Genomic DNA, 12,099 nt, shown 5'->3' on the forward strand with positions numbered 1-12,099 from the left:
AATCCCAAGTACATAACAAGAAGACGGATAAGAACTTGAGCTAAAAGCTGGTAAATTAATCCCACTATCGGAATAATAATAAACTTAAAATTTCCTTTTGAACTTGTCCTTGGGTTTGTATCCACTTTGTGCTGGTTTTCTTATAATTGTTTCTTTGTAGCGTCTGAGCTTCTCTTTATACTCCTCAATCAGCTCCTCGACAATCTTAAAAAAATTTCGGCGCTCTGTGTAACGTCCTGCCTTCACTAATTCCTCATCTAATTCTTGCATCTTTGAGTCCAGCTCTTTTGACACTTCTAAAATGTGTTTTGCAATCATCCCCGAGAGTTTGGATAATGCCAGCTTTCGTAATTCCAAGTTTATTGAACGTACAATGTATCTCGTCCTTCACAGCCTCCTTTGTTGGATGTTCTAAGAAATTATAATTAAATGCGGTTCCTTCAACCAACATACCTAATAAATCTCAAGACTTTACACCGTTTTATTTAATTTCATTTATATGAAAGTTTGTTGCCTATAATTAAGATAATAACTAACAGTGTTTCTGGATTTTTTGCTTATACTATTAAAGCATGGGTCCCTCTTCAAAAGTCTCCCAACTATTTCCTTGATTTAGCAAGGTATTCTTTGATATTTTTGTTACGTTTATACGCTATGATAGGCACCTGGGTGAAGATTTCACTGCATTGTTTGTCTTTTTGCAGATAGCTCCAATGTTTTCTTATAACTTTACTAAGGTTTTTACCATTGGATTATATTCAGTAATGAGAGTGAGTGGGACATTCTTTGTCCTATTGGCCTTCAATAAAGTTGTTTTTCTGTTTGTGGTATTTTTAACGTTTCTAATAACATTCTCTGTTTTATTTTTACAGTATCCTCTTTCAACTTACTTATCTTGTAAGTTAGTTAAATGTCTATCTAATTCAATGATATCACTATTATTTCTAATATGACGTATAGATTCACACACTGTAATACTTGTGAATGTGTGTTTCGGATGTGCACTAGTGATTGGTAAATATTGATACGTTTCAGTTTTTTTAATATTAAATTATTAAAATTAATAATTAATATTAAATTATTACGTGTATCATCACTGATTAAAGCAATAAGACACGGTAGATGTGTGTGCCAAATTTCATGTGTGAAATAAAGGTAGTTTTGAAGAAATTTGCAATTAAAAACACAAATTAAGTCAAAATTTTGTTATTGATTAAACACGGATTATCCCGTGACATTAATACACTATTGGGTCATTAACAAGGACATTGGTCACTCAATACATTTCTCATTTTTGCTTGTTGTGTGGTTGATTTATTTGTTTTGAATAGCCAGCGAACTTTGTAAACTATTATATTCTAAGGAGGAATATGTTTTGTGTCTGTTTTTCAATACTTTAAACTTTTTATTGAATAGATATTTTTGTTATAATTGTAGTATAAGAATCAAATCGGTCGGTGTTGTTTCACATCCGGAATATTGCACATCAAGTCTATGTTATGGTCTTACATGATTTTGTCAAGCTAAATCCCCTATGTGTGAACGACAACAAGAAATGTATCATTGTTCGTGCTATAAATTATACACCAGCAGACACAACTGCAATAATTTCAAAGCTAAATTGGCAATAGTGTTGTTCGAGCAAACCACTGAAGCCAATGACCTATATATGTGCCAAGCTGACAGCAGGAATTTTTTTCCGGATTGACCTTTTGTTTCATCTGTTGCTACGTATGCTTATTTTCTTTGTAAACATTTATATTCTCAACTATCCTGCATTTCATATTGCAGAGAAATCATTTTCATCCGGTCTTGTGCAAAGTCTTTTATTTTCAGTTCATACCAGGTTAATTTATTGATTTTCAAAATCCTTCTCCCCTGCCTCCTTTCGAAATCAAATGGTCGTCCCCTTACTGAAAGCTGATCAATTTATAGTCTGAGAAAAGTATGATCATAAACATCATTATCGTAAAAACTAGAATTTTACTTGTACATCATGTTTTACTAACTGACTGAATTATGTCGAATTTTTTAAAGAAAAGGATTATACATTCTTTATATGCCTGTCCCAAGTCAGGATCGAGCCGGCATTTGAATGGTTGTCGTTGGTTCATGTCAGTCAATTTGTTTTTGGTAAATTGTTTTGTTATAAATAAGGCCGTTAGTTTTCTCGAATGAATTGTTTCCTTTCTTTATATCCGGGCCTTTTTAAGCCGGCAATACGGTATGAGTTTTTCTCATTGTTGAAGACCGTACGGTATATAAGCTCATATGAGGATAACGAAATCAGAGATCTATATTTTAATTAGATTGATGTTGTTTACATCCTTTTTTTTATAAATAGTTTTTAACTTCATGTCAATTGTAGGCCAATTTATGCTCAATAAGGCATACAAGTGTGTTAGATGGAGTGATTAACGTGTTTCTAATTGTCATTTTATTTTCATATATACTTTAACAGAAAACCCTCCTCCTTTTTCACCGTTTGCAGTCTTTCTTATTTCTATAAAGCAAAGATATACTCAGACCTGATAATTTAATCCATTCTGCGTTAATAGAACACCAGTTTTGTAACTAAGTACAATTTTATGTGCTTCCACACTCACCGAAAGAAAATTGGATATTTACCCAGAAAATCATTACGAACACCTTCTATCAAAAGACGGAAAAATAACATTTTGGGAGGGCAACTTATCAATGTTAATATCTATAAAACATCTCAAGAGATCACTTGTATCGAATTTTGTGTAAAAATTCCGAATTTGGAAATTTTAATAGGTCAAGGTCACTGTTGTTTAACAGCTGAATGAAAATTGTAAATGTGCACACTATAAGTACAAATGTCAATCTCGAACCATATTTGGCAACATAAATATCAAATTAGTCCTAAATATAGAAACTATAGTTAGAATCCTTCGAATTAATCGAATTTATTTTGCTATAAACGCATTATATAGGGGTGGCCAGCTGACTAAACGTGACTCTGCGTTTTCCTTGAAATTTTAGCTTTGACCTTTGACCCACATTTAAGAAAATTATGACCACTGTAAACAACGACCACATCAATATTTCGATGAGGCTTGTTCTCTTCTTTCCGTTGATATTAAATACAGCCGTGTGTTATTCCGTTAACCCAAATCGACCAAATTCTTTGACTGGGCACCCTACTATAAAGGGGCATTAACTACGAGATATACAAAAAATTAGATTATGATTTTTTTTGTTCAATCATTAATGAAAGTGAAATAGTGAAATAATAATTCGCTTTTAGCAGCCAGTTTGGTTCAACTTTGTCAAAATAAGCTAAGAAACATCGCTGATGAATTATTCACTTGCAAGTGAATAATTCGACCTCAATGAATCCATATTCATGTGACCTTCAATTTAACCCTTTAGCTAGAGTTGGGTTACGCATGAATAAGGCGTGTTCAGTTATTAAAGGAAAAGAATGTTAACATTGAAAGTGAAACAAGGGTAAACCATTTGATTGACTGATTTGATCTACAAAAACTCATTCTTATACAGGTAAAAACGATGATTAACATATATTTTAACCTATAATATGAAATCAAACAGACCTAGAAAAACCTAATTGCACGAGTTTGCTATCTATTTATATCTATATTTATGTTTATATCGGGTTATATGACCGTCGGCAGTCTTCGGAGGTCACCTCGATGGTTAATTAGATGGCGTTTAGACTTAAATACACACGGAATGGTGATACATATTATCGAGCCGGTGCATTGAAAATTGTTTATTTTAGACTTTATAATTTGGATATACGTTTTAGTATGTTATAAATCAAATATGAGAATTTGAGTAAAATCGGTGAGCATGAATTTGACAGCTAATGCCCCTTTAAGTGTTCGTGGTGATTGTCAGGTGAACATGACTGTCTGGAAGCTTTCATCTGAGCAGACCTTTACCTCATTTTCATGGTTCATTGGTCAATGTTCAGTTTATAAATAGTCGTGTCCATGAGACGTGTTTAAGGCCGTTTCGTTTCTCATATACTATGAGCGAAAGGCCAACTACATTTAGTGCATGTAATTTTTATAAGATGTATAAGTCTATCGTAAGAGTTCAATTGACAGATTTTATTTCATGGTTAATTGGTCAATTTCATCGTTTCATGGTTTAGTCTATTTCTCCGATACTATAGCTATAAGCAAATTTGTCTATGGAAATTCAATGATTTCAAAGTATACATGTTTGTCTTGCAGAGTTTATCTGACTTTGACCTCATTTTATGGTTCATTGATCAAACTTAAGTTTCTTGATAAGGTCTGTTTCTCAGAAACAATAAGCAGTAGTTTAACTGTATGATTGTAAGGCGTACATGTTTGTCTGACACGATTCATCTGACCTTTTATTACCTCATTTACATGGATCATTGGTAATGTCAATTTAATGTGAATAAGTACTTGTACAACCTTTTTCTCTAAGATATCGACATTAGTTCAGTTATGACCAGTAAAGTAGGTGAGACATTTCAGCGTGTGCACTCTTCGATTTATAAAACAAGAATTTAGAAAATAATTTTGTCGTTTCAGATTGACGCAATAAGGATTCGGAATGGATACTCACGAGAAGATATTTAATACTGATCATGAAGTTATTACTACATTGGTTATTGTTTAACCTTTCAGTTGCAATAGGTAATATGTTATATATATTATTTTAATATTCCAAGAGGTTGAAAAGCATATGACCAAATTTGAGGTTGAGCTAAGTTGCGTATTTCTGCAACCTTCTGATTTTGTACCTCACCCGTTGTAAATAATATTATAATCATTTTTATTAATAATTTCAAAAATTTGTATTTTGATACATTTCATATTCTATTCTAACATCGGACTCGGACCTTTTTATAAACTGAGTTTTACTGTGCATATTACTGTGTGTCTGTTTATTCCACATATGTACTCTTATTTCTTTACCGTGCAATTAAGTATTCATGGTTAAATTTTCAGATTCATAATTTCAAACCGTTGTCTTTCTTTCCGTTGAAATTGTAAAGCATCGGTTGACATTGTTTTTTCAAGCGGAAATTATTTCAGGGTTATGTTATTTATTTGCAGATTTTTTAACTTTTATATTTTTACAGGCAATGTAGAATGGACTCTATCGGAACAGACAGTTGTATTTGGAAATGACATTCATTTGATATGTAAATTGCCCAATGACACAAGTTGTTGCTCTGAATACAACAGAAAGTGGACTGCTGGTGTTGCGAACAAACTTATAGTTATGAATGGTATTTCACAAAATAAAACAAAATATGAAGAAGAACTAAATGAACGAGATCGCATTTCAATACTGACCATTAAATCACTTTCTGAAAAAGACATTGATATACCATACGAATGTGCGTATGCCTTTTTAAAGTACACAGCGAGACTTCAACTAAGTGAAATTGAATACGAATGTAAGTTTGTAGATCGACGCATTTCTTATCGCAAGATTTTTATATTTTGAACGGACACAGCCATGTCCATTTTCTTTTGTTATGTAAAAAGATTTAATATGTACTATCAATTGAGCAACCGCCTTGGTGATCTCGTGGTAGCGTGCTCGTTTCGAGTGCGGTAGGTCTGGGGTTCGATCCCCGACTGGGTCAAACCAAAGATTGGTGTTAGATGCTTTTCAGCTGTGAACGCGGCATTTAGGAGTAGACCAAGAATGGTTGGTCCGGAGTTCGAATAATATGTAGGTAGGGTGACGTGCCTTCCTGCGTGATGTTACATTGTGTACTAGCTCGTTAAAAATCCGGCTCAGAGTAGAAAGCATGATTCATATTCATATCACATTAGCATGTTCTCGTCCTGAATATACAATTAGAATGATGACAACGATCTACTGTGTTTCATAAAATCTCAACTAACTTTTATCAACTAACGGAACATTAATTTTTCCTTCAGTTGCAAAATTAAAACGTAATATTTTCTTTCAAACTTATTCATAGCCACATATTTTCCCCTGATGAAAAGAGATTTTTGGTATAAAAATGAGACAGCAACCTACTATATAGATATATTTAATATGTCCAGCATGTCCCGAGTGTAGAGCAGTCGTTAATGATTTAACACACGCTATTATTTTTTTTAATTTAAAATCGAAATCCTTAACGAAATAGAATATGACCAAAAACTGTAACACGACTGTATTGTGATTCTAAACTACATGTAGATTTGTAGCATTCAAATATTAGTTTATTCGTGTCGGGAAGAACAACAAAAAGTACATAGAAGTACATACAGTTCAATGTGTTACGAAGCAGCACTTAATCATCATTTTAATACCTGTAGACAATATTAGAAAACAGATGAATAATCCATACCTTGTGTGCAGATGCTTATAGCCCTGAGTTTACTTTTGGCGTATATCCGGTGTTGTTATCCTAATTGTCAAGTTTCAATAACAGAATGAAAATATGAGTAAAGATTTTAGGAATCCCACGGTTGTTCATCTACTTTTGGCATAAGCGTCGTCCAGTTTGGTCTATAGAATAATTGTAAGACCTACAAGTACGTCTTACAAGATTGCCGTATGCCTGGCCAAATGTTATTGGTCAATTATTTACGTTAATTTGTCATGGTTACGTAAGTATTTCAATTACTTTTTAGTACATCTAATTCGTCAGCTATATTTGTTTTCTATGAAGGTCCACATGTTCGCCTTAAATGAAGACACATGAACTTTACTTCATTTTCATAGTAATTTGATCGACATTATGTTTGAAGGGTAAAGGTGAATTTCTATTATTAGGAATAAGATGTGGTCGAGTTTGATCACATTATAGAACTTTTGTGTAAAGTTCATGTAAGTCTGGAATCATGGTTTACCTAGCTTTTTCCTGATTTTTTGTAGACACATTTTCAATGGTTAAAATTTCGGAATTGGAATTAGATAATAAAAGAATAGGTCATATATTATATTTGGTCAACTTAACAATTGTATCTACATGTTCGTCTAAAATGTGAATTTTGAGCTTGACGTTTTTTTTTTCATATTTCATTGCTGAACAGTAAATTACAGTAATAACATTAGTTACATAGTGTGCTAGTGACCGAATACGACATATATGGGGTCAGTAGATTCCATATGGGGTGAGAGCGAAGCTCGAATTTGATATATTCGATGACTTTGAGTTAACGACTAAATATAAATTCTGTATAGCTTAAAGACGTACATTTTTTATTTACAGGGTTTCATTGCGATAATGTCGTGATGCACGTAGTAAGACTTTGATCATTAGATTTTCAGCATTTTGTTCTAGTCACTGCAAGTCATTAAAAGTAGAGCAGATAAGACATTTAGCGGATCCATTCTTGTTTTAATATAACCCACTTTTTATTAAAGACGGCAAATCGGCAAACACAGTAAAAAACGAATACGTTAAAAATCGTACTCCAATCAGGTAAATTGGTTCTTTCCTATCATTGACACCTGTTTTTATTTCAGAAGTTGAAAATCGGTTATGAATTATAATAATTATTAACTTTTATAAGAGAGTTGTTTAATTTCAGACCATCCAACTGAAATATTACCCGTAAAGCCAAAGGTTGAGATGTTCAAAATAAAAGTCAATGTCACACTCTCTAAGGTTTACCCAATTCCTGTATGCTTTGGACATATTGGTGTAAGTTTGTTTATTTTGTTTGCTTTTTTATCAATATGATTATTATTATAATATTCATGCATGTTTAAAAGCTTCATCTATAAAACAAAATGACTTTGATAAAAATACTATTTTTTTAGTGTTGTAAGAAATGCATTTTAACTCATATCTAGTCATTGTTTTACTGGGCGTCAGTGCGTCCATGCGTCTTTGCGTCTGTGCATTTTACTTGAAATAGCAATCTTTTAATGATGTATCCAAAGAGAATTGAATAAGTAAAAAATATAGTTGAAAATTTCAATATGCAGATCTTAAGAATGTAAATTGTACAAAACAACAGAATGTTTACAGAAAGCAAACGGAAAGGGAAAGCATATACAAATACCAAAGAGGTAGAAACAGACGTAGGCCGATGAAAAAACAAACAACTTGACCACAAGAAAAAAACCTACAAAAACCTGTGAAAAAAATCTTAATAACAAACCACAAAAACAAATTGTGTGATACGAAAAATAAATTGTTATTTCGAGTGTAAACAGTTGACAGTGTAACAAAAACTATTGCATAAGTAAGAGACAAAAGTAGTTTTTCTTTAAATGAAGTATTTATGTTTAGCGTATCTATTGCATCATTGAAGATATGTTCTTATATAGTTGATCGTATGTCCATCTATTTTATATACAAATTCAATCATTCATTTCTTATTTGATTTTTTTTTCGCTGTTATGAACCATTTACTTTTGCTATTGTTTTTACATTATTTTAGATGACAAATCTAACACCATACGTTCATGTCACAACTACAAAAAATGGATTATTTTACCGGTCAGAAATCACAATGAATTACACAAGCTCTACGGAAGACTGTAGAGGTTTACTCCTGATTACTTGCATAATTGGAAAAAATAACTTTGAAGTCGCCAAGAGCAACAATCCCTGTACATGTTGCGGAAAGCAAGGTAAAATTAGAAGATATTGCTAAACAATCATACAATCATAGTTGTATTGATATATATGGTAATGAACATGTACAAAAGGTATTGGACCAAGACGACCACATTTAAACAGACAAACATAAGAGTAAAATGTGTTTCGGTTGGCAGTGGTCTAAATAAGGAGTTACTAGTAATTGTAACCGCTATTATCACAGATCACTTCAGACAGAAGGCACAACGGTAGAATTACGAGTCTTTTGAGTCTATCTATGGTCACTTCATATTTTGGTATACGATAAAAAAAAAAGGGGGGGGGGGGACTGTAGAGAGTGTTACGCTGTCTGCATTATGAACAATTCTTGCAACAACTCTTTGAGAGGTCCATAGGTATTAAACATGTGTTTTCCTCCTGACAAGAGGAAAAAATATTTTTGATTTAAACATCTTAATGATTGATACATCTAAAACAACCTACCAATATTAATAGCCTCTCGATCAACAAATATGAAGAAAGAGTGTTCTATTCTTGGAAAAAAATATTTTTGAATGGTAAAGATGGATATCAGTCTATAGATGAAACCTAAATTTCCATTTTATTTATATTCCTGTTAAGGTTGCATCCTATGTGAATAGAAAGATGAAAACATTATTTCTAAAGGACTGTCAGAACTAAGTGGTTATATTGCCACCATATATGACAACCGATCAATACCAAATCGTGAATTATGATATGTTTGAGTTTTGCTGACCCGATTTTGCCAATATAACTGAACTGTAAACAACTGCCATACAAGAGGCCGGGAGGTTTAGCTAACTATAAAACCAGGTTCAACCCACCATTTTGTTCGAAAAATGCCTGTAATATCACATTTGTTTTCCACTCGTTCCTTTGGTTGACACTATTTGATTTTGTCAGTTTTCATGGACTTTTGGAATTTACCTTGGAATTCGATATATTTGTCATACTGCTTTAAAAGATGCTCAATTCTACATGTGTTGTGTCCGTTTAGATCAGTTCTTTTAGACATGAAAATGACAAAGGAAGTTTATATGTATACAACACAAGTATATTATAGACAATGAATGTTCAGGGAATATAAATACTCATTTATCCTTTTAGTCTAGGAAAAAACGACTACCCTTGGTGATAAACTCGATGTTGGAATAAAATAATACACCCACAAAAAACACACATTACATATATATAGCAAACATGCGAGAAAGTGCTTAGCTAAATTATACATGTAGTGTAAAAAATAGGACTAAATAAGAAAGCATTGTGCTATAATACAACCTTATCTAAATGTAATAATGAGGTAAGATTCTACTTATTTGCTGGTTTGCTTTAGTTTTAAATTTAAATATTTTGAATGTTTACATGTATAAGCAAGTACAGATATAGTTAGGTGAGTCTTTTTTTCACAATCATAATAACTTTTATGCAGCTAACATAGAAATTAGGCTATTAACAATTAATCTGTCTGACAATAAACCTTTTTATGTAAGGTTATAGTGCTGACTATTTATCTATTGCAATTCAACCAGTCGATGATATAGCACAGAAAGTTTTTGAAATATTTTTTTTTCGGTTTAGCGGATTTTTATCAAAAATTTAATGAAATATTTTGATCAACTCCAAATGTCACAAACAATGATAAATATTGTTTAATAAACTGCCATATGTATCTCGGTCGCAAGGAATTATCTGTAACTAACAAGTACATGACTTCTTTGTATATGATGATAATCTGTTAGAAATTGCTTTCATTTACTTTACAAATGTAGTTATAAAGTTCTGGCTAGTTTCACTTGTTCCTGACAATTTCTTCTTCTTTCTCTTCTTCTTCGTCTTTTTAACATCTAGCTTGATAAAAAAGCTATTTGAAATCTTTGATATTTTTTCTTGAGAAATGTTGCTTAAGTATAGCAAACTATTCTATAGTATGTTAAGTCTTCGTGTAACATATTATGTGAGTCAGTGCTTCTAATAAATGCTTTACTTGAATGTATTCTTTGTGGTGGTGTCGGATAACAATGATTAAAGTTCTGTTTTTTAATGTTCCGTTATATTGCTAAGCTTCTTGCACATCAAAAAACCTTTCTAAAGGATTATCAATGCAGTTTATCTATTATCCGTTTTTGTTTTTTTTTTAAACGTATTTCCAAATTTTATGTTTCGTTACTCTGTATTATACATAATTTGTAAAGTAGCAAAACTATACAAAAACTGTGAAATTTCATGATGGTAAGCTAGGCCAATAAAACACACCTTTATTTCAGCTTTTTGTGTAAACGGAAATATATTTGTCCTTATGTACGAAAGCCGAGAAGGGTCATTCAAAATTCAAAATTCAAAATTCAAAACTCAAAAACCCTACATTATTTTTTATTATATATTTTTTCCCCGCGCTTACGAAAGCCAACAAAGATCGCTTTGTAATATAATATCGAAAGCTATGTTATAAAGTTTGTTAAGAGCACGAACCTATTAAAACAAGGCAAAGGGTCCGTAAAACATTCTTAATGATGCATCCAACATTACCATTTGAAATCCTTGGTACATGTAACACAGCGTCCTTGGAAGTAGAAACCCTCTACCAAGAAAATCGGAAATGAAACCCAAGCCCTATACTATCGTATCGTATCGTATCGTATATATATATTTCAATGTACAGGCACATCTGGCATGTCGCTTCACTGAAATGGAACGGTCTCAGTGGAAAAATTGAAATCATCGCCTTTTCGTAAAGTTTTAGATGTCAACCGACCCTCGTTGTCAATTTCTGAATGTTCTGACTTTACTGTACCTGTGGTATCGTTATTTCAGATTCATTGATATAGATTTATATAGACGAACGCTGAGTTATTCATCTATGTAGCGAATCAGAAGTAAAGTTTAGAAAAATCCCAGTTATTTCATTTTAATTTAGAAGCCATTGTTTAGAGTCTGTCTTATAATAATATAGGTACGTCTCTTATTACTTTTTTTGACTGGTGTATAGAAATATGGTCATCCCTTGGTCTTCTTCCGATCAGCAGTAAAACGCTTGTCAAATCAAGTCCTGTTTGCCGTGATGGACGCAGAAATTCACAGTCACGCCCGGTCATATTCGGAACGTTTAATCCAATGATTCGTGTAGAGAGAATACTACGATCTCTGCACGCTAAGAACATTGCAACAACTTTTTGAGGGGTCTTGCTGCAAGGCCAAATTTCTGTCCTACCCAATATATCCTTATTTCCAGCGGCATTCCAAAATTGTTCGCCCTTCATCCCGGTCGACCGCCTATTTCAGGACCTACCTTTTGTAGTAATAATTGTTCTCTCGTCATAAACATACATGAAATATTTGCCACTGGAGGTTAAGCAAATAACAACCAATTTCTTATTATAACCCGGTTTTCCAAAGGAAGAATCTAGTTATTGAAATAGGTATGTATATACAACAGACATATTTTGTGTATCTTTTATCAAATTTTGATAATTTTGTTATTGTTATACCAACAAAATTCGAGTCAAGTTTTTGAAGATTTTCATTTA

At 32.4% G+C, this 12,099-nt stretch overlaps 1 protein-coding gene across 2 annotated transcripts in view; it reads left to right on the forward strand.

The window, feature by feature from the left end:
* The window catches only part of LOC127717865 (uncharacterized), a 269,710-nt gene that overhangs the window by 238,483 nt on the left and 19,128 nt on the right, over positions 1–12,099 (forward strand). For both annotated transcript variants that reach the window (XM_052223728.1, XM_052223727.1), the window contains exons 2-5: positions 4,557–4,661; positions 5,111–5,431; positions 7,533–7,645; positions 8,391–8,583. In XM_052223728.1, the coding sequence (XP_052079688.1) occupies positions 4,613–4,661; positions 5,111–5,431; positions 7,533–7,645; positions 8,391–8,583 (676 nt within the window). In that variant the 5' untranslated portion in view covers positions 4,557–4,612. The remainder of the gene's footprint in view (positions 1–4,556; positions 4,662–5,110; positions 5,432–7,532; positions 7,646–8,390; positions 8,584–12,099) is intronic.

Source organism: Mytilus californianus, unplaced genomic scaffold (assembly GCF_021869535.1).
Source record: "Mytilus californianus isolate M0D057914Y unplaced genomic scaffold, xbMytCali1.0.p SCAF_10, whole genome shotgun sequence".
In the NCBI taxonomy this organism is placed as follows: Eukaryota; Metazoa; Mollusca; class Bivalvia; order Mytilida; family Mytilidae; genus Mytilus; species Mytilus californianus.